The sequence below is a fragment of the Trachurus japonicus genome, chromosome 21, assembly GCF_045865225.1.
Source record: "Trachurus japonicus isolate A0001 chromosome 21, Traja_1.0".
In the NCBI taxonomy this organism is placed as follows: Eukaryota; Metazoa; Chordata; class Actinopteri; order Carangiformes; family Carangidae; genus Trachurus; species Trachurus japonicus.
The window spans coordinates 35,325,356-35,347,803 of record NC_140927.1 but is presented as its reverse complement, the minus strand read 5'-3'; the positions used below and the strand labels follow the sequence as shown (position 1 = coordinate 35,347,803).

General features: G+C 43.7%; 1 protein-coding gene and 1 long non-coding RNA gene across 2 annotated transcripts in view; one reads left to right on the top strand and one right to left on the bottom strand.

Annotated features, from left to right (window-relative positions):
- LOC146965701 (uncharacterized) overlaps positions 1–8,149 on the bottom strand; it is a 59,504-nt gene extending 51,355 nt beyond the window's left edge. Inside the window, exons 1-3 of the mRNA XM_085765095.1 lie at positions 7,983–8,149; positions 5,602–5,773; positions 2,499–2,636 (exon numbers count right to left, since the gene is read on the bottom strand). Of these exons, the coding sequence (XP_085621221.1) occupies positions 2,499–2,636; positions 5,602–5,742 (279 nt within the window). The 5' untranslated portion in view covers positions 5,743–5,773; positions 7,983–8,149. The remainder of the gene's footprint in view (positions 1–2,498; positions 2,637–5,601; positions 5,774–7,982) is intronic.
- A 3,791-nt stretch (positions 8,150–11,940) lies between these two features.
- On the top strand, positions 11,941–13,419 carry LOC146965700 (uncharacterized). The gene is made up of 2 exons (XR_015034627.1): positions 11,941–12,678; positions 13,273–13,419. It is a non-coding gene; the product is annotated as an uncharacterized LOC146965700 (long non-coding RNA).
- The last annotated feature ends 9,029 nt before the right edge of the window (positions 13,420–22,448 follow it).

The following is a 22,448-nucleotide window of genomic DNA, read 5'->3' as shown; positions in this document are numbered from 1 at the left end:
TTACGATACACGTGTTAAAATGTGTGTATTGTGTGTAGTCGTATCTGTCATAAACAAGAGATTAACTTTAACGTACTGTTTACGGGGTGCGTTTGTGTCGCGGAGTCGCGGTGCCAGCGAGACGAGAGGAGAGGAGGAGAGCTGTGACACCGGGTCAGAGGCTCTGATCAGCAGGTTTGGTTTCCAGCAGCGATGTGGAAGGAGCCTCCACTCTACTTGTAAACAGGTTACAAGTCATTTATCTCTAACATCACTGTTAGTCCGACGCTGTTTAATGACGGTAAAAATGAAACACAAGGTAAATATCCTGCAGTTTCTCTTTTCTGTGCTGCTGATCAGAGCAGCGTCCCTAGCAACGGTCTGTTATACATGACGACGGTCCGTTATACAGAAATAACAGACCGCAGAACGTAGCGCTGGACCAATCAGAGAGCAGCATTCAATAGAGCCGTGTAATAAATTACTGTATTTGACGACGTGCATATGAGACTATCGTAGTAAACGTGTTATGGTCAAACGGTCGTTACACTGTCAGATACATTTTAGACAAAAACTTTTATGACATTAAACAACAATGTGCAGGGGGCTTCCAGACTGTGGAGCTATCATGGTTCGGCTATTTTGCGACTAAAATTTGAGTACAGTGCGAGTAAATTTTTCATCTACACTTACGCGCTATAGTTGCGACCAGTAAATTTGCCGATTTCTTTTTTTTTTTTTAATGACCACAGTGCATTGGCTAAAATGTGTGAAAAGAAATGTGTGTTGCTCCTTCTCAACAATCTCGGAGGGAGGACGTCTTTCCACACAAAAAAAAAGCAGAGAGCTACCGTTGTGTGAAAACAGGAGAACACACAGTACCGGTGACCTGCGTGTGTGCGGTGAGCTGTGTCACCTGCATTTTTTTTTTTTTTTTTCGAACGGCTCGCTAACAAACCTTAAACATCCCATAAAGATGCTCGCGAGCTCTGCAGCAGCGTACATCAAATTCGTCTCACAAGGCAACGAAGGCAGGTTGACTCGCGCTGCAGGAAACGCGCCTGCAACAGACAAGGCTCGGAATATGATTGATCGATTTGTTGATCGATAGATCTTTTTTTTTTTTGGCCGTGCGGAGGAGGTTGGGGGGGGGGGGGGGGGGGGGAGGGGGGGGGGGGGGGGGGGGGGGGGGGTGGGGGGGGGGGGGGGGGGGGGGGGGCGGGGGGGGGGGGGGGGGGGGGGTGGGGGGGGGGGGGGGAGGGGGGGGGGGGGTGGGGGGGGGGGGTGTCTAACGAGTTTGATGCCGTGCAACATGTGGCTCAGTCAGAGGTCTACACAGACAAGGAGGCCTAACAAGGGGCCTGGACCTTATCCCCCAAGGAGGTTGGGGGGGGGGGGTCTGTTCTAGGATGAGTTTTACCACAATGGTGTTTCTACTTGTTCTGTTATTGGTTCAGTGCAGCATAAAATTAAACTTTATATTTTTCAATATTTTAACTGTTGCACAGATAAATTGTGAATTTAAAACATTATAGTTGCTGCAATTTTTTATGCGAGTAATTTATCAGTAATTACAATTGAAATGAAAATTAGAGGAAATGTGCAAATTTACTTTGCAAGTCGATTTCGGTGTGCGCCCCTAAATTTTCGGCTTGCGCTCCTAAAATTTTAAAGCAGATATCAGTGGAATGTTTTTGTTAATATAAGTCCTAAATAGTCCTATTTTCCGTCAGCAATCACTTACATGAAGTATTTCAGCCTAAACACGAGTCTCTCCGTCACTCTGCTCTGCGTGTAAACCCGAGGAGAAAATTTTCCTTGTGGGATACAAGTGTTATCCATATGAGGGAGAGAACGGCATGAAGGGCTGTGTGTGCAGCAAGGGGATGCGCGTGAATGTGTCGACCGTAGCACGAGGACCAATTGATGCCTGACAAGGGCGGGGGCTGCTAAACTCAATTGTGCGTTCAAGGAAACTCGTAACTTTTGTGTTTTTCCTTCCTGTGAAGTCATAAAACCAGTAGTCGATCTGGTACGAGTTCACGGGTCGGAAGTTACGAGTGGCCGTTATAGGGAACTTTCACAGACAACAGGACGGTAAAAACACGAGCTACGGGTTACCTGGAACGCTACCAAGTCGTAGTTGTGACTTGAAGCTGTAACTTACGGTTTCAAAAGCCTGCCTTGAACACAGCATTAGCCGAAACGGCCGTGCCGCTGTTATCTGCTTTAAGTTAGGGGCCACTGTACTCCTAGTCAAAAAAGTTAGTCTGGAGCCCTGATGTGATTCACGTTCGATCTTCACGTTCCTACTGCCGTCCATGTTGTCCATATTTCATATACATTATCTGTTTCCATTAGCAACAAGACACTGTAGCAAAAAACCAAGGGGTCTGAATGTGCAGGTCTCCGGGTCTGCAGACACATGCTCCTCCCTCCCTCCCTCTGCAGCCTGTGGAGCAGCAGTATTACAGTATTACAGTAGTATTACAGCAGTATTACAGTAGTATTACTAGTACCTTGCTCTGCAGCCGGTGGATGAGCAGCGCCTGCCGCGCCTCCCTCTCCCTCCCCTCCCTCAGCCTCCTCCTCCACTCCCTCTGCTCCTCCTCCGCCCGCAGGGACACGGAGAGAGACGGACACACCGACTGGACCAGCTAGAGAGAGAGACAGAGAGAGAGACAGAGAGAGAGAGAGAGAGAGAGAGAGACAGAGAGAGAGAGAGAGAGAGAGAGTATGTAAATAATGTTAACTTTTGAATATTCTACGACTGAAAAACTTTTCCCCACCTACTTTTCCCCAAACTGAATTTAATGAAATTTGAAGTTTGAATTTTGAAATTTGAAGTTTGAATTTGAAACACACGGGGAATATTCACAATTCCACTAATGTACTGTACATTTGTTTTTTTAAATGTATTTTAACAGCCCAACCAGATGGAGTCTGTGTTTAACTCTTTCGCGACCACACTAATTCCTCAGCACATCTGCTCAGGACCACATGTTTTTGGCTATTTGTTTACCTTTTATCTCACGTGGAAGCGAACTCTGTACGTCACCTAGAACAGGGATGCAAACGGGTCAGGACCAAAAAAGAGAGGAATTGTCTGGGGGGGGGGGGTTAGTCATAATTATTACTATTAAAATAAACTGAATAAATAAAGACATGGGATGTTTCATTCAGTGTGTAATGGACATATAGGCCTATATAATGTGTTAGTTTCACTTTAATTGAACACATTCTACATGGCGGAGGCGACGTCTTTCCACTCAGGGCTTCCTTCACCTCTGAAACGGGGCAGAGCTCCGTGGAAACACCTGACTGACACAGCAACGTAGGGAACCGTGCATGTCCGCGGAGCTGTGCGCCGCGGACATGCACGGTGCACGGGGGGAAAAACGGCGTCGCCGTCGCACCGACTGCACGCGGATACGCGCCGCTTTAATGAGCGCGCATGTCGCGCGTTAACATTTGAGGTCGGCTGTCATCAGTATAATCAGAGACCATGAATGAGTTCGCCTCAGTTTCACCTGATTGTCACTGTCAGCCTGTTAGAAAAACATTTTACTGACCCCAGCTGAGACGCTGAGACCCCCCTCCCTCCCAAAAACAAAAACTCTTCGGATCTGAACGATTCACACAAGTCACCTAATTGGTCATGAAAAAAGCGAGTTTCGCTTTTCGGCGCGCTGTTTGCATCCCTGCTAGAAACAAACCGTCTTCACGTGGTTGAAGAGTGACTTTCCAACGTGCTCCACGAAAAAACGGCGAGTTTTTCCGCCGTTTCGTTCGTGAGTACGAAGTAGAAGAAGAGAGCTGGGTTTCTCCAAAAACGGAGCTCCCGCTCTAGTTTCAGAGAAAAACACACTTTTGTGTCAAGTGGCAATCTGCTCATTTTACCGGTACTCTGCAGTGTGGCGTCTCCCAAATCATTTCTACGGCTAAATAAATATATCTGTAGGTAAATCTGGGGGGTGTGGCAGCCTGGAGAGCAGCGGTGCAGCGGTGTGGGTCTCTGGCCGCAGCTCCGTGACACTGCTGTGTGACTGGCCGGCGCTGAGTGCTCTGGGGCGGGGGCGGCCGGTCACAGCCCCCGCTGCTCAGCCCCCGCTGCTCAGCGCCCGCTCCGCTGCACAGCGCCCGCTGAGGCAAGAGGGTTTGGAAAGTCGCCAGATTCAGCGAGAAAGTGGCAACACTGTAGCCGACAGCTGCACAGCGCTGCACGCTGTCCCCAGAGCAGCGTTCAAGGAGAACGATTACTCAAACAAAACCAAGATCACACAGTTTATAAAAAACATTATGTTTTGATTTTAGTTTCAAACAGTTTTACATATCAGAGGAACCATATTCACACACAGGGACCTCAGAGTGTCTATTATCATAATCTGTAAAAAAACGGTTTTGACGAGTTAACTCGTCAATGGTCGCGAAAGAGTTAAAAGACGGAGTGTACTGTTTTTTGTGCTCTTTGTTGTTTCTTCCCTCCTCCTCTCTTCTCTCCTCCTCCTCCTCCTCCTCCTCTTCCTCCTCCTCCTCTTCTTCCTCCTCCTCCTCCTCCTCTCCTCCTCCTCCTCTTCTTCCTCCTCTCTCCCCCTCCTCCTCCTCCTCCTCCTCTCCTCCTCCTCCTCCTCCTCCTCTCCTCTTCCCTCCTCCTCCACCTCCTCCTCCTCCTCCTCCTCCACCACCCCCCCTCCCTCCTCCTCCTCCTCCTCCTCCTCCTCCTCTCCTCTTCCCTCCTCCTCCTCCTCCTCTACTCCTCCTCCTCTTCCTCCTCCTCCTCCTCTCTCTCCTCCTCCTCCTCCTCCTCCTCCTCTCCTCCTCCTCCTCCTCTTCCTCCTCCTCCTCCTCCTCCTCTCTCCTCCTCCCCCTCCCTCCTCCCTCCTCCTCCTCTCTCCTCCACCTCCCCCTCCTCTCCTCCTCCTCCTCCTCTCCTCTCCTCCTCCTCCCTCCTCTCCTCCTCTCCTCCTCCTCCTCCTCTTCCCTCCTCCTCCTCCTCCTCCTCTCTCCTCCTCCTCCCCCTCCCTCCTCCCTCCTCCTCCTCTCTCCTCCACCTCCCCCTCCTCTCCTCCTCCTCCTCCTCTCTCCTCCTCCTCCTCCTCCTCCTCCCCCTCCCTCCTCCTCCTCTCTCCTCCACCTCCCCCTCCTCTCCTCCTCCTCCTCCTCTCTCCTCCTCCTCCCTCCTCCTCCTCTCTCCTCCACCTCCCCCTCCTCTCCTCCTCCTCCTCCTCCTCCTCCTTCCTCCTCCTCCTCTCTCCTCCTCCTCCCTCCTCCTCCTCTCTCCTCCACCTCCCCCTCCTCTCCTCCTCCTCCTCTCTCCTCCTCCTCCTCCTCCTCCTCCTCCTCTCTCCTCCTCCCCCTCCCTCCTCCTCCTCTCTCCTCCACCTCCCCCTCCTCTCCTCCTCTCTCCTCCTCCCCCTCCCTCCTCCCTCCTCCTCCTCTCTCCTCCACCTCCCCCTCCTCTCCCCCTCCCTCCTCCTCCTCCTCCTCCTCCTCCTCCTCTCCTCTACTCCTCCTCCTCCTCCTCCTCCTCCTCCTCCTCCCTCTCCTCTCCCCTCCTCCTCTCCTCTCCTCTTCCCTCCTCCTCCTCTCTCCTCCTCCTCTCCTCCTCCTCCTCCTCCTCACCCTGTGGTTCAGAGCTCTGCTCCTCGACTCCAGCTCCTCCCTCTCCGCGCGGCTCTCCGCCAGCTCCTCCTGCAGACGGCTCACTTCCTGCTTTAGCTCCGCCTTCTCCTGCTGCCAGCCAATCAGCAGCTCCGGCTCCATGGCGACGGCTCATCAGATATTTACAATAACCCTTTAAAAAAAAAAAAAAAAAAGTTTTGATTTTACACTTTTATTGAACTTTAAACATAAAACACCTGAGTTTAAACCCAGTGTAAAACATTCATACAACTATACAATTATAAACATATAAACACATATTTGAATTTTGAATTTATTTGAATTTATTTATTCAGGATAGCCCCTTGAGATGAATCATCTCATTTTCGAGGGGGTCCTTCCACAAAAAGATACAATGATACAATGTCAGGTAAAGAAATAAAAAGAAAAACAAATACATTGAAACACAACAGGACTTACATACATACACACACACACACACACACGCAAGACAAGGCTCTCCTAACCCCAGCTAATCCACAAACAGCCAGATATCGGAATAATAGTCAATTTGTGATATCTTAGCTTACAAATGGGAAAAATACAGAAGGTTTGTAGTAGATTGTAATAGTTCAGACTAGTTTTTACAGCTTCTCTGTCATTCATACTGTGCAGTGTTTGCATGGAATAGCAGATTTCTATTTTGAATTAGCTAATGAAAACTTGGTGTCTTGTCTAGAGGGAAATTCATGCAAAACCGCTGATGCACGTTGCCTTCAGGGACAGTTTTTAATCATCAGTCTCTGTATTTCCCTCTAAAACAACTCTGTGTGGTAACGTTGTGTTATTATCTCATATCGTGGTGAATGTGCAGCTCACAACTTGTCCACCAGAGCGTTGTGGAGTTGTTGGATTGTGTATTTGATGAGTTTGATGATGAGGGAAACCAAGAAATCCCATAATGAGCCTCCGTAGTGTAGCTCTGAGCAGCTCACGGCTCTGCTCCGCCGTTCTAAAAATAGCTAAAGGTAACAAACCTACTGCTATGACTATAGGGATTATATGGCAATGGGCCGATTTGCAGAAAATGTTGAACTATCCCTTTAACTCTGTGGATTAACAGGATCAATTAAATGTAGAATCTTAAAAGAAACTTCCCTGATCTTGTTTGTGCCACAGTCTCTGCTGCTTCGAGTCCACACGGAGCTCCAGACTAGTTCAGCTGATGGGACTAAGTTTCCTTTTATGTCTATTGGTGCATTTTTCTGTCTGTTAAAGCAGAAGTAAGTGATATTTTTGTGTTAATATAAGTCTTAAATAGTTGTATCTTCCGACAGCAATCACTTCTATAGAGTGTTTGGTCTGAAACACGGGTCTGTCAGTCACTCTGCTCTGCTCTGAGCCCAGGAGAAAACTTTCCTTGTATCCTACAACCTTTATCCAATGAGGAGAGAGAGAACGGCATAAAGGGGCAGTCCTCTCTGTGTGTGCAGCCAAGGGATGCGCCTGAATGTGGTGACGTAGGGACGAGGACCAATAGATCCATGACGAGGGCGGGGGCTGCTAACTCCATCTGCTGACAAGGCGTTATGGTGCGTTCAAGGCAACTCGTAACTCGTGTTTTTCCGACCTGTGAAGTCGTACCAGTTCGATCTGGTACGAGTTCACGGGTCAGAAGTTACAGGTGGTCGTTATAGTGACTTTCACAGGTAAAACAGGTCGGAGAAACACGAGTGGGTTGCCTGGAACGCTACAAAGTCGTAAGTTGTGACTTGAAGCTGTAATTTACGGTTTCAAAAGCCTGCCTGGAACGCAGCATTAGCCAAAACCACCGGATCGCTTACTTCTGCTTTAACATCTTTACATTTGGAGATAGATAGATAGATAGATAGATAGATAGATAGATAGATAGATAGATAGATAGATAGATAGATAGATAGACAGATGTAGGGTACAGGTCTCTGGTTTTCTTGTTTTGTTGTACTTCCCCCAGGGGGATCTGGTAATACTGTATACAACAGAAACAAGTCATTATGATGTGCGTGTGTGTACAGATGTGATAGTTGATATGATTTTGTACTCACTATCTTTTGCAATTTCTGCCCTTTGAGAGACAAAAATGTGTCTGTAACCTTTAACTCTTAATAATGACTAAGTTATACCTGTTCTTGTATGGAGAAACATAACTAGTTTTGCCATGTACCAAGCCTTGGAAAGTTCAATAAAAACTTGAATTCAATAGATAGATAGATAGATAGATAGATAGATACGGACAGTAACGTGTTTAACCAGCAGTAACGTAACGGTAACGGTCGGTGTAACTGTAAACATGGTAACCACCGAGCGGCTAGCCTGTTAGCATGAAGCTAACGCAGGAAACAGACAGCAGCGGTTGTTTTTACCGGAAGTCGCCGCGGAGCTCCGGTCTCGGTGGGGCCGCTGCACACGTCCGGACACGTCCAGGACCGACCGGCCAGCAGGTTCGAGTCCCTTCACAACGAAACAACAACACGGAGACCTCCAAAAGATTCAAACTGCGACCCGCGACCTCTCACCCCGGAAGTTATAACCGCAAACATCGCGAGAACTCGTGACGGTGACGCGTCACAGCGACACCAGGCGGCCGCGGCGAGACTCACAACTACACACTGACACAAGAAATACCAGATTTGTTTTAAGAACATAGTTTAAAACACAATAAATATGTTAGAATATGGTTGTTTCAGTTAATATCAGATATAAATCAGATATCACATATAAATAAACCAATAAATTACACCACTGTAGCTACACCACATAGCTGTGGGTTAACTACAACAAAAACGTTTTTTTTTTTATTAATTTGACTGGATTTACCTACCTTTTTTTTGTAAAGTTTTATTGTTTTATTATTTTATTATTTCACTCTTGATCATATAATTATTTTTTATTTGCAATGTAGCACTCTAGTTTATTTATGTACTGTTGGCTTTATTCCATTGGTTTAGTTTTTCTCCATGTCGAACCACAGCGCACATAGCACTTTAACTTAAGCCCCATCCAGACACTGTATGAGCTCCATTTTTAAAGACCCGCCCTTGTTCGTCGATAAAAGGACAAAACCTAAAAGATTGTTTGGTTCATGCAAATTTTGTTTAAAAAAAAAAAGCATAACCAACTACAACAAACCCGCTCCCAAATGGAAACTATAGATGTGGGAATTGCGCACAATGCAACAACACCTGTAAATCTTCTACTTCTGTCATCCTCTCACTGGAGAAAAGTTTCCTATCAAGTCCAGTGTCTGCTCATGTAGTTTACATGTAGGTAAGACTCAAACAGCGAATCAGTGAACAGTGAAGGGTGCTTCCACTCTATTACAAATAGATCAATAAAACCATAAGTCCGTAGAACAGATGAAATCAGCTCTTTAACCCTCTATGGTACGCTGCATTATGATGCCAGTGGGGAAAAAAATGTTTGGAGTGTTGGAGTCTCAAAATAGACTAAATAAACATAATCTAAAGAAATTTTTAAAAATTATTTATTTTTGGAAGTTTTTGGGGTTTGTTGCTTGTAGGCAACATTGTACCATTACGGTTCATCATCTACTGTATTAGAAACACCAGTCTCTATAGACTTTCACCTTCACTGGCCTCATCCTCATCCACATTCTCACTCTCATCTTCCTCATCATCATCATAATAGCCTGATGTTTACTTTACTGCATTCACAATAAAATGTATTAAGGATAAAAAACTAAATTATGATGAATTATATGTTTTTGAACATTATATTTACACCTAAACACACACTACCATAGTCTCATAATGCAATATTGATTCCATAATGGTCCACTGTCGCCTCAAGGCAACATTGCAATTTTCTATAATGGTACGTTGTTGCTTTCGGGCAACAGGTGCATTTTAACAAGTTTCCATTATTTAATAAGTAAATAAATTGCATGGAACTATTACAAATTAAACTTTACTAATCTATTAGTGTAAATATATTTTTTTCCAGATGAAAAAGGGCCAGGAAGTTACTGTATGTTTTCAGACCGTTTTAGTGGAGCAAAGTGGCAAACCTGTTTCCCTTGAAAAAGTCTGTAAAAAAGGGTTTCAGTGGCTTCTTGAAAGTCATGTGATAAATTAAAGCATTGTTATTGGTTCTCTAAGGTCTCCTCTCTTTTTTAAAGTATTACAGCATTAAATGGGATGAATTGTGGAGATGTGACAGGCCAAAAAGTGGTTTGTTGCTGCCTGAGGGCAACATGTCTCTTTAAGCCGAGCTCCAGGCTTCATCTCTAAAACTGCTGTGATGTTGGTGTTTGACCTTCAGACAACTGGAGCAGAGGAGGAGGAGGAAGACGGTTTTACCTGAAGATCAATCTGTACTTTAGATGGTCAATGTTGTGATTAATCATAATTTATCCCCTCACATCAAGTCCAGCAGTGCCAGTGAACAGACAACATGCTGTTTGTGTCTGTGGCCTCAAGGTGGCACTGTAACCCTTCAGTCAAACTGCTGCCTCAGCCCAGAGAGCAGAGCAGGAGGTGATGATGACCACACTGTCTGATCTGGAGTCAGTCTCACTCTAGTTGATCCACCGTCCTGCTTCTTCTTGAGTGCAGCCATTTATTTAATAAACACTAATGTGTAAAACCCACGATCTTAAGGTCAAGACAGAGCTGATCAGACAGACAGACTGTGTGTGTGTGTGTGTGTGTGTGTGTGTGTGTGTGACTATGAGCTGCATCCTGTGTCAGTTATGTGTTTATAAACATTTAAACGAGCGCCAGGTGGATTGTTTATGAAGTTAACGAGCTCTGGCCTGAGAATCACAGAGGTTACCACGGCAACTCCAGGTGGTTACCACAGCGATAGGGGCCCCCCAGGCTGAGACAGACAGAAACGTGGAGAAAAAGAGCGATTTTCTGCCTCTAAACCGGTCTCACATTTAGGCTTAGCATGACAAAATGGTAACTCCTATCAGAACAAAACACAGATCAACGTTGCTCTAAGGACTTACTGAAAAATTTGGTACGATTTGGTGTTTCTACAGTAAATATTTTGGCGACGCTGGCAGTTTTAAAACATCAGGCCGTTCTGCTTCTCTCAGAAAATATTTGTATTGGACTCAATGAGGAGCAGAGACAGACGTGGCCGCACTCAGAGGCTGATAATTCAAATTCTGTAAATGTCTCTGATATTTTGAGCACATGATGAGAAACAGAACAAGTTTGTCTACAATTTTCTGAAAAAATCATGTGTGTAGAGTGTAAATTGTGGCCGGGCCGAGTGTTGAAAGAGAAAAAATCTGGAGTTTTTCTGGGCTTTCTCCCACTCTAACTGATGATGTCACCCACTCTGACACGAACATTCCGTGCAATACACACCCATTATAATCTCATAATTTCTCCAAAAATGATCACGGTCATTCTTCCTGTCGCTACCCGATCTGCGACGCTACCCGATCTGTGACAGCCACGTACGGCAACTCCACTTGGACAAACTTAGTTGAATTGACTTAGGATCACTGCCCTATGTGCGTCGCCAGAGACGGTTTATCTTTTTATTTATTTTTTTAAATACTTTATTAGTAATGTAAACTGAGGGTTCGTTGTGGTGGTCTGGATCTTGATGCTCAGAAAACAGGAACACAGGCGGACTTTTAATGTTTACTGTCCTCTTTTCTCGCCGGCCTCATCACCATGACAACCACAAACAATCACAACTACCACAACACTCACTGAATAAACGAGTCTGCCGCGGCTGTCTTATGACGGACCTCCGCGGTTTTTATTTTATTTTATTTTATTTTTTAATCATTTTCACAGTACCGTATTTTAATTTCACAGAACTTTAAGCATGTACGCAAATCGGGCAGTGCCCAAATGAAGTTTGTCCAAGTGGAGTTGCCGTAGGCAGCTGTCCAAGATGGCGGCCGGTCTGCGCATGCGCAGACCAGTTTTGTCACAGATCGGGTAGCGTCGCAAATCGGGTAGTGACACTTCCTCCTCCCAGCATGCAATGATGTCATCCATGATGGAGTCCAGCTCCTTCAGCAGCATGGCAGCTGAGATGAAGTTTGAGACCATGTCCATGTCCAGTATGTCTTCAATGGCATCTGAGTCATACGCCATGAGCTCCAGCAGCCTCACTGAGATGGCCTCCCACATGGAGGGATCCTCATTTAGAGCTATTGGTAAGACTTGTAAGACAAAATCTATTAAACAATGAAGGTGTCTCTGTTAAACTAGCAATGAGTTACTTACTTCTATTCTAATGGGCAACGGAATAGTTTTTATTTTGAAATGAAATGCTACATATAAGAAACTTCACAGAGGCTCAAAATAAACCAATGTAACATGACTTGTTATAAAATGTGCCATATTGGACAATTATGACTTAGGATTTTTGATCCGTTTTTCTGTGACATGTACATAATGTATATAGCCGAATTTAACGGTTATGGGAAATGTATGCATTGTTATTTATGACAATAATATTAACTGAAACAAAATGAAACTAAATGTAGTTTAACAGGAGAAAGTTTCACCTGGAACGAATACCCTGTCAAACAGAGAAACTAAACAATGTGCCTCAACGATAAGTTGAAGTCTTAAGATTGCCTCAGCAGGTGGAGAGGCTCCCTGTTGATGTTAACTCAGAGACAAAACTATGAATGCACTGCCGGAGAGTGAGAGCAGTGCTGTTACAATCTAACAAGAGCGTGAGATCCTGAGTGCTGTTTGCATATACCCTCATGTAAGCAGGACGACTGGACCTCGCGCTCCGACTGATTATGTCATACCGCCATTTTGATGACATGCTCACAGTGCGAGCGGCCTGCACTCCCTGAGCTCAAATGTTTCTTCTTGTTTTGTGCTCTGCTTCTGGCAAACGACCGCTTGCTCGGGCTCCTCAGTCGTACCATCAACCTGGCCAATCACGTGAAACGGGAGTCCGTCCTGTGCTTGTTTGCAGAGGCGGAGCTGTCTCTTGGAGGTCTGCAGCGTGTTTGAGTGTTAGTTCTTAGTTCACCTGTCAGTCAAGCTGGGCAGCACAGATGCACCTCAGCCCAAACCAACCACTGCTGCTGCTGCTGCTGCTGCTGTCACTGAAGCAGGGCCGGCCGCTGGCATGCGGTTGTTTTGGGCCACAGCCGCCACATGATCAGAAAGGTACCGGGGTTCATCAAGTCATTTAAACATCCTGAGGTCTGCACGTGCAGCTATGAGCTTTATATGTAATGTGAAGTCAATATTCAGCTTCTTTTATCTCACATTTGAGACATTTGGTGAAAACAGAACGGCAGAATGACAACATTTGTGCTCAAAAAACAATCTGACAAAATGTCATTTTAGACTTGTTTTCTACACGTATCTATTACTGTATTCATATCCTATTTCAAGCACCAAAACAGTTCATTCTCATGACTGAAGGAGTGTTTTCACAAGAGATTTGACATTTTTCAAAAAGCAGACCTCAAATTTCCAGCATTTGGCCTAAATTATTTCTTTCTACAGTGTTCTAGGACAAACTGGCCTCAGTGTGCTTACAGCGGAGGTTCTAATATTTAGACATAAAACACTTGAGTATTGTTACATCTGCAAGTATGCATTCAGTTTTAACCAGTGATTTGGTGTTTGTGCTTAGAGTGCAGGGCCACAAACAAAAATCTTGTTTAGGGGGCCACCAACATCCTAGGGCCGGCCCTGCACTGAGGACAAAACTAGGCGTGGTCGTGTGTGTTGCCCTGCACTTTGGTTTGATTGAATTTAGAGTAGATTATTTTGCAGCCTCCTTGAGTTTTTCTCCAATTATTGATTTAATAAAGCATGATTATCAGCACTACATGTCGTCTCTGCTGTGGTTACTGGTGTCCATTTCCTCTTCATGCTTCTGTCCTGACTGAAAGTTTAAGGTGATATTGTTTATTTTCATGACATGTCATTTATGACTCATCCAGCCTGACCTCTTACAATGATGGATAACAGGCCTACGAAGCATTACTAGATTCATATATTTCACATTGTTAATCACTTTAGTTCCAATGATATAAAGGTCATATATGATGGTTCTAGGCTGTTTTTGTAAGGTTGTAATATACTATGATTTTTAAGATTTACAAACCAAACTATGGCATTTTTATTTAAAAGAGACAATGATATGAGTAGTAAATAAAAAAGTATAAATGCTAATAGAAATATAATTGACACAATGTGTTGCAAAATAGGATGACATTATTAAGTCAATGTGGAATTGTGTTTCATCACTTTAATTTCAGGTTTTGTTTCTCAAAGACACATTTTAATTGTGAACTACACATGTGTAATATGTTGCAACATGGTGATCTAGTTAAACATCAAATCTGACTGTATACACTTTATTTTATCATTGTTGTTCTTTCAGGCTGCTCCAGATAACAATCACCAGGGCAAAAATTATCAATTAGCATTAAACTATCTACTGTTGCTGACTAAACAATCCTCTATTTTGCGGACTGCCTCCTCGTTTCTCTGACATCTCAATAATCCAGGCGTGGACTCATGGAAGAGAACATCAACGTCCATGACGACCTGTCGATATGTTTCAGACCAGTTTCTCCCTGAGGTTGAGTAGTCGACATCTCTGGTGTGATGCAGCATCACCAGAATGACTTTCTTATCACCTGTGGAGACCAGAGGAACAGAGAGAAGTGTGAGATGGAGGATCATGGAGAGCAGGAGGCTCTATACATTAACTGACAACTACAGACCTCAAAGGGTTTTTTATTTCATTACTGAGTCAGACTGTTGTTGATTATTATTAATTATGATGAAGAGAACTGAAGTGGAAACACAAATGAATGAATGATTGATCAGTCTCTGTGTCCTGTACTCTGAGCTGCTTTGATGGACTCACTCACTGGTACAGACTAAGGCCGCGTTCAGACTGCCAGCCAAAATACGATTTTTAGCCCATCCAGGTATGGAACTGGATGGCTCTTTTTAAGTCTGAACAGTCCCAAATCACATGAAATGCGATTTTTGCAAAACGGATCGAAACCACCTCCAGGAGGTAGTTTCAGATCGCATTTGGACAGATGCGTCTCAGTCTGAACAGCTCCAAACACTCAGATCGGTTCTGACTGTCCGTGACGTCACTCTCCACGGCGCTGTCACTGTGTTACAGGTCCGGTATGGTCCCGTGAGCTCCAGTTAAACATCAATTTCCTCCTTGTTACTTTTCTTTTACAGTATGCAAACTACCGTGTTGTCGGCGACAGGAGTGATGGCGACGTCGCGCTCCCAGCTCTGGGGTGCTGGAGTTTCTGTGGCTACACACACACACACACACACACACCCATGCACACCAGTCTCTGGTACACGTACACACAGAGAAAAATAGGGGCACAGAAGGGGGACATTTCTGTACTTAAAGGTACAGTTCTGTCCTACTGTAGCCTATAGGGCCAATTATTGTACGCTAGAGTACCTATGTGTACCTTTTGGGGGTAGAAAAGGCACATAAATGTTCCAGAATGGCAAAAGGTACATATATGTACCAGAGGTGGGGACTTGGACTCAGGACTTGAGACTTGACTTGGACTCGAGTCCCGATTTTGATGACTTAAGACTTGCTTGATCAAATCAAAAAAAGACTTGAGACTCTACTTGGACTTGCAACATAGGGACTTTCTTCCACCTCTGATATGTACTCCTAAGGTACATGTATTTACCCCCTAAAGGTACATTATCAGAGACAGTGTGTTAGAAAAAAATAGTAGCTTAATTAGGATAGTAGGGATAATAATTAAACATTAAACTAGTAATTATCAGAGATGGGACCAAGTCACACATGTGCAAGTCTCAAGTAAGTCCCAAGTCATTTCACTTTGGGCAAGTCAAGTCAAGTCAAGTCACAGGTTATGTCAAGTCAAGTCCAAGTCAAGTCCTGCATAGGTCAAATCAAGTCCAAGTCAAGTCACCTTATTATTGCAATTTCACCCGCAGAATCTAATCTAAATAAAGTGAAGACAATATATTAGAATAGAATAGAATAGAACATCTATTATGTCTTATGTCTTATCATGTCTTATAATGCATTAATGAGCCTCTTCATACCTGATCTGATCACAAAAGGTCAACTCCTACTACATCAATAGAATAGAAAATCTATTAGCTATATTCTATCATGACAACACCATTCTCAGCCTGCACTCATACAGAGTAGTTTTAGATATTAATTTGATATTTTATATTCAAAAGTCAAAGAATGTGTAACATTGAAACATTCCTGGATGCTAACTGACAGGCAAACAGTCAACCAGCTAACAGCTGTGTAGTCACTGCAGATTCTGCAGCAGTGAGAACGTGAGGCTGAAGGAGAGGAGATTTAAAAAAATAAATAAATAAATAAAATAAAAAAAGGACACGTTAGCTCCTCGCTATGGTAACGCTGGTAACAGGTGACTGTTACCATATGTCTATTGGTTACTGTGAGTCTGGCCCGTCTCTGAACAGCGGCGGCGACGCGGCGTTAATGAAGCAGCGTCAGGCCGCTCACCGTCACTGAAACTCTGGATGACATCCCCGAAATAAAACACTGAGCTGCAAGTGTCATAGCACGCCATGGATGTATTATATTATAATAGATCCATGCAGCACACCCGCTGCAGCGACCGTGGAGGCCCCTCCGTACCAAACCCCCCTCCCTCTCTCTCTCCAGCGGTCCTTTCAAAATAAATGCATAAAAAGTCCGGGGGAAAAAAAAAAAAAAAAACACCGACTGAGCTGGTGCCGTGCCGGTGAAAAATTCAGCGGTGGCGGCTGGTCATTCAAGTCATTCAAGTCATTCAAGTCATTCAAGTCATTCAAGTCATCGTGTCTCAAGTCAAGTCAAGTCCCGAGTCTTTAACCTCCAAGTCCGAGTCAAGTCGCAAGTCTTTTATTTTTTGTCAAGTCAAGTCAAGTCGCATCAAAATAGCGACTCGAGTCGACTCGAGTCCCCATCTCTAGTAATTATTTTGTAAATATATGTAATGGAGGTCTGCAGATCTGCCCCAGTCACGAGGTACCAGTAAGGAGAAGGTCTTGGTGAAGCGGTTAGCATTGTCGCCTCCGGTGCAGGAGGTCATGGGGTCGGTCCTCGCTCAGGGCAGGTCGCAGAGCAAACACACACACACCGGTTACATATATACCCAGGGTGTATATGTACAAGTACAAGTAAATATTGTACAAGTACAATTGTGCACCTAGCATCTAAAGGGTATAATACCCACAATATTACTGTACAGTTGTACTTAAACTGGTACATTTTGAAAAGGTACAAAAATGTACCAGCACCAATGGGTACAAAATTGTCTCTAAAAAAGGTACACCTGGAGCGACAAGGGTTTGTACCCTTTTGAGTACATTTCCGTATTTCTATTTTTCTCTGTGCACATACACACACACCAGGCGGGCTGAGGTTGAAACTAGCGGGGTAGTGCGGCTGCAGCACCAGGCAGATCACTGTGCTGCAGCGAGAGTAGCCGCCACGTCCACGAGGCATCGCCTGTCACATACGGCGTAGCCTCCGCTCCAACATCGTTGCTACAGCAACCTGTCAGATCGGTCAATAATGTGGCCCAGTCTGAACAGAGCCAAATGCGCTTTGGACACCTGCTAAAAACAGTGTGGACAGTCAGCCCTAAAAATCGGATAGGAATCAGATTTGCCTGCAGTCTGAATGCGGTCTAAGATCCAAATTATATATATATATATAATTATATATATATATATTAACACAATTATCAGAATATGACAAAGCTGAAAACAGGTTTATATGTTACCTGACACCTGAGTCATGGCTGCCTCCACGTCTGACCCAACACGAGAGCTGATTGGACAGAAGAGAACAACCACTGCAGCTTCCTGTAAGTTTGTCTTCTTCACCTGAAGCTGCCCACGAGTTTCCACCTGTTTCATCAGAGCTTCAGCAGCACCAAAGGTTTCTCCTGTAGTGACGGTGTGGACCATCACTGTCCTCGTTTTCCATTTCCAGCTCCCCCATCCTACAAAACCCACAGGAGGGAAACAGTGAAGCAGCAGCAGATTTACATGATTTACATCAGCTGAGACTCTCACTCACCTATATAACCAGACTCTGAAGGTGTCTTGGGTTTGACTGCAGAGAGAAAGAAAGCAGCATTCAGCAGTTCTTATTTACTCTGGTTCATAAACTTAACAGAATAAATTATAGCTGCTGCACAGCAATGGTCAGGGCTGGGTAATTTTTTTTTATAGACAAAATTACACAATTTTAAAGTGAAAGTTGCAACGCCTCAGCTCCTAACTCACTGAGGTAAATGTCTGGATGTGAGACTTTGTGTGTTGCTTCTCAAAAAGACTCAGGGAGTCACCGACAGGGCAGTATTTGTCAAAATGTCAGAACTTCTGTTAACTAAACAAAAATCTGATAATACATAAATTGCATCTAGACAGCATGGAAATGTTGGTGATTTGTTGACGATGAAGTGTTTTGCATCATAAGAGAAAATCTGATATTTAAAAATGTCACTCTGTGTGACTGTAGTTGTTTACATGAGAGCAGAATGAAAATGTATTTAGCAAGAATTGGATGGTATATGTTTACAGTCAAACATTTTCATGCACTGTAGGCTCATTTTTTTCAATCAAATCAAATCAAAAATGGATCATTTGTGGAGGACAAAATTGTGGGGAGATAGGTTTTACAAGTTTTACAGATTTTGATTTAAAAAAAAAAACTGAGTGATGGACTTCATAATTTGTAATGAGTTCAAGTGGACAAAAGTTTCAGCAGTATTAAGGCTACATTTTGGTGAAGTTTCAAAACTGTAGCATCTATCGTTGTTTTGGTAGAAAGATTTTAAATTGAAACGCCCCCCATGTCCTTGGAGTTGAGTAAATCTGGCATGGGGTCGAACATTTCTGTGAAGTTTTTTTCACTGATTATGCATGTGTAACCCACCTGGTGTGTGTCCCACCAACCCTGCAGGTATGTCTAATGTCTAGGTTCTAAGAGGAGATTAAGGTCAAATAGAGCAGTAAAGTAACAAAACACTTTTTATTTCTTCCCACAATAACTCACACCAACCGTTAAACTGTTTAAATTTACTGTATTGTTTTCTGTTTCAATGTTGAACGGTTTGTTTCACTTTTTTCCGAACTACGACGGTATGTGATCGTCTTCCAACCTCTGACTTTAATTCTTGATGAATGAAAACATGAGTCTGTCTTGCGCCGGTCAAAGAATTTCATGGTGCGGAGGCTCATAAATGTAGTGAAAACACTTCGCTTTAACAAAACTCCTCGTTGTCCCTTTAAATGGATTTCTTCACTTCAATACACTTTTTTATATCTGTAACGAGGACCTTTAACTTGGTACGCAATTGGGCATGACAAAATTTAAACACATACCTGGCCCAATTTTAAGTTAAATTATCAATATCAAACAAATATGGCGACTAAATTTCCACCATGAATTTTAGCTTTAAGCTTGTATTCAACCTTGTGTCAATGCACAAATAAATTGTTGGGACCCAACCAAAAAAAAAAAAAAAAAAATTTAGATCTCAATAAACAAAAATGTACACTTGCGTTAACAGGGTGAGTATGAATCAGTCTTTGGTTACTCAACCCAAGTTTGTGAATGTTTCAGTTTATTTTTGAGTGCACTCAAGTTTCCTACCACCCTTTATGAGAAAGACTGTCCATCCTGGTTACAGACGATGAAGGCTGTGAGGTGAGTAGATGAGAGGGGGACTGAAGATGATGGGGATGATGACTGGAGATCCAGTGAGCAGTGATGGAGGGGAATGATGAGGGGGAACCAGAAGGCAGCAGGATGAAGGCAGCTTGGCAACTCAATCCAGTCTGTGGAACAACTCAACATAAAAAACAGCCTGCACCAAACGTGCAGGGAAAATTAATAATTGTCCTTATCAAAAGTCCACTGTGTGTTGTCTCTTTCTTTCTTTTTTATCCCTCAGAGTTACACATCATAACATTACACTCACATATGCTTTAACTTTTGCATCATATGCTTAATAAAATAGCTCACAAAGAATACATTCACACATGACCTTCGTCCGTGTAAACACTTATTCTGATCGTTACTTCCTGTTTGGGGGTTATTATGGTCCTTTCCCACTAGCGCGACAAAGCTGGACATGGTTCTACTCGGTTCTTATTTATTTATTATTTTTTGCTTTTACACACTCTAGTGTGACGTCCGATAGGAATCAAACCCACTAAGTTTAAAAACACACTGGCAGCAGCACACACATGATCTACTGAGAATTGTTCTGTCACCTGAGTTAACAAGGTGGACAAGTGAGTTTGGAGCTGACGAGAGGAGAGAAAAAAGCGAGTAGTACCGACACAACCACATGGTCAATGCAAAACAGCACGTGTATATTAACTAGAAAATTTCCTCTCGGGAAATTTTGAATGGGCCACGGCTACTGCCAATTTTGCCATCTCTGTCAACATGGGAATCAAACCCACGATCTTAAGGTCAAGACAGAGCTGATCAGACAGACACATGATCATCTTTCTATAAGCACTGATATGGAGGAGCTGTAACCACATTAGGTTACCTGTGTGTGTGTGTGTGTGTGTGTGTGTGTGTGTGTGTGTGTGTGTGTGTGTGTGTGTGTTTATCTTGTGTAATAGGGCCAGGACTCAATTAAAACAATTAATCGAATTAATTAGAGGCTTTGTAATTAATTAATCGCAATTAATTGCATTTTAATCGCATATAAATATTTGACCTGAGAACAGTGAGAAGCATTTTTTTCACATGAATTTTAGTATACCATTGAATGACTGAATAGCTTAAGCAACAAAACATTGTTTTTTTTTTCAAGGTGGTACTTAACCAAGACCAACATGCAAATTATCGATTAATTCATTAATCGATATTTGATACAGATTTAAATGGTCTTTCCTGCCAATACACTATGATGATTACTGTAGTATTTAACTAGGCTACATAAATCACAGTAGCATAAACTGATTTGTTGAACGGACCAGGTGATGGGCTGACTGGTCCTGTCTAACTTCTGTGTACTGGGTGCCATTGTGCAGGGTGTTAAGGCAGCCTTCCTCCACTGCAGTCCCTATGGTCCTGGACCCTCTGGCTGGTGGGGTGGGCTGCTTTCAGCTGGGGGGGACTCTATCAGCTGCTCCCATGAGAGGCATTTGACGCATTTGACACCAACAAGGTTTAACTTTAAAACCAGATTAAATCATGGTTTAAAGGGATAGTTCAACATTTTGGCAAATTGGCCCATTGCCATAATCGCTATAATCATAACAGTAGGTTTGTTACCTTTATTTGTCGGTGTAAGCTATTTTTAGAACGGAGGAGCGGAGCGGCAGGCTGCTCAGAGCTACGCTACAGAGGCTAAAGGAATTTCTTGGTTTCCCTCATCAAACTCATCAAATACACAACCCAACAAATCCAAAACGCTTTTGTGGACAAGTTGTGACCTGCACAATCACCACGCTATGAGATAATAATGGAACGTTACGAAACAGAGCCGTTTTCGAGGTAAATACAGGGTAAATACAGAGTCTGCTTGCTGAAAAAGTGTTCCTGAACGCAACGCGCATCAGCGGTTTTGCATGAATTTACCTCTAAAACAGCTCCGTCTCGTAACGTTCCATTATTATCTCATAGCATGGTGATTGTGCAGCTCACAACTTGTCCACGACAGGTTTTTGGAGTTGTTGAGTTGTGTATTTGATGAGTTTGATGAGGAAAACCAAGAAATTCCCTTAGCCTCCATAGCATAGCCCTGAGCCGCCTGCCGCTCCGCTCCTCCGTTCTAAAAGTAGCTTACACCGACAATTAAAGGTAACGAACCTACTGCTACGACTATAGCGATTATGGCAATGGGCCAATTTGCCAAAATGTTGAACTATCCCTTTAAGTTTAAATTCTGTTGCACGTTAACTGAGTTTTAATCACATGAAGGTGTGTGTGTGTTTGTGTGTGTGTGTGTGTGTGTGACTGTAATCACATGAAGCTGGCTCTAGAGTCTGTGTGTGTGTGTGTGACTGACTTGACACATAGTTAGTTAGTAGCTGCATCCTGTGTCAGTCTGATTTAGCTGTGTCGGTGTTTATAAACATTTAAACGAGCGCCTGGTGGATTGTTTATGAAGTTAACAAGCTCTGGCCTGAGGATCAAAGAGGTTACCACGGCGATAGGGGCCCCCGCAGGCTGAGACCGACAGAAACGTGGAGAAAGTCTGTAAGTCTCTCTGATATTTTGAGCAGATGATGAGATCGAGGATGAGCTCGTCTACAAACGTGGCGGAAATTATGTGTGTAGAGTGTAAATTGTGGCCGTTTGGAGTTTGGAAAGAGAAAAAATCTGGCATCTCTCCCACTCTAACCGATGATGTCACGCGCTCTGACACGAACATTCCGTGCAATACACACCCATTATAATCTCAGAATTTCTCCAAAAATGATCATGGTCATTGAACAGGGATTGATCAAAAACTATATGACCTATCAAAACGTGGAGTAATACGCCAATACACAAGACTTGTGTCTACTGTTTAAAGTTTAAATGGAGTCTCTAGGTGAAAGTATGCCTGAGCAGTAGACGTTTGTTAAACTCCAATGATTGGTCTTTTTCGCTCTTTTTTCCCCGCCCGTCCCATAGACTTCAATGCAAAATTTTGCGCAGTTTTTCGTACACTGTTGAGAAAAGTAATAGCACACCGATCCCGATCAAACCGCACGAACCGAAAGTCGGCCGGAAGTGGAAAAATAACTAGAAAAAACATTTCCAAGAATGGAAATGGTGTGAATGCTGAAAGCAATGCTGAATGAGCTGAAGAAAGAAAGAAAGAAGAAAAG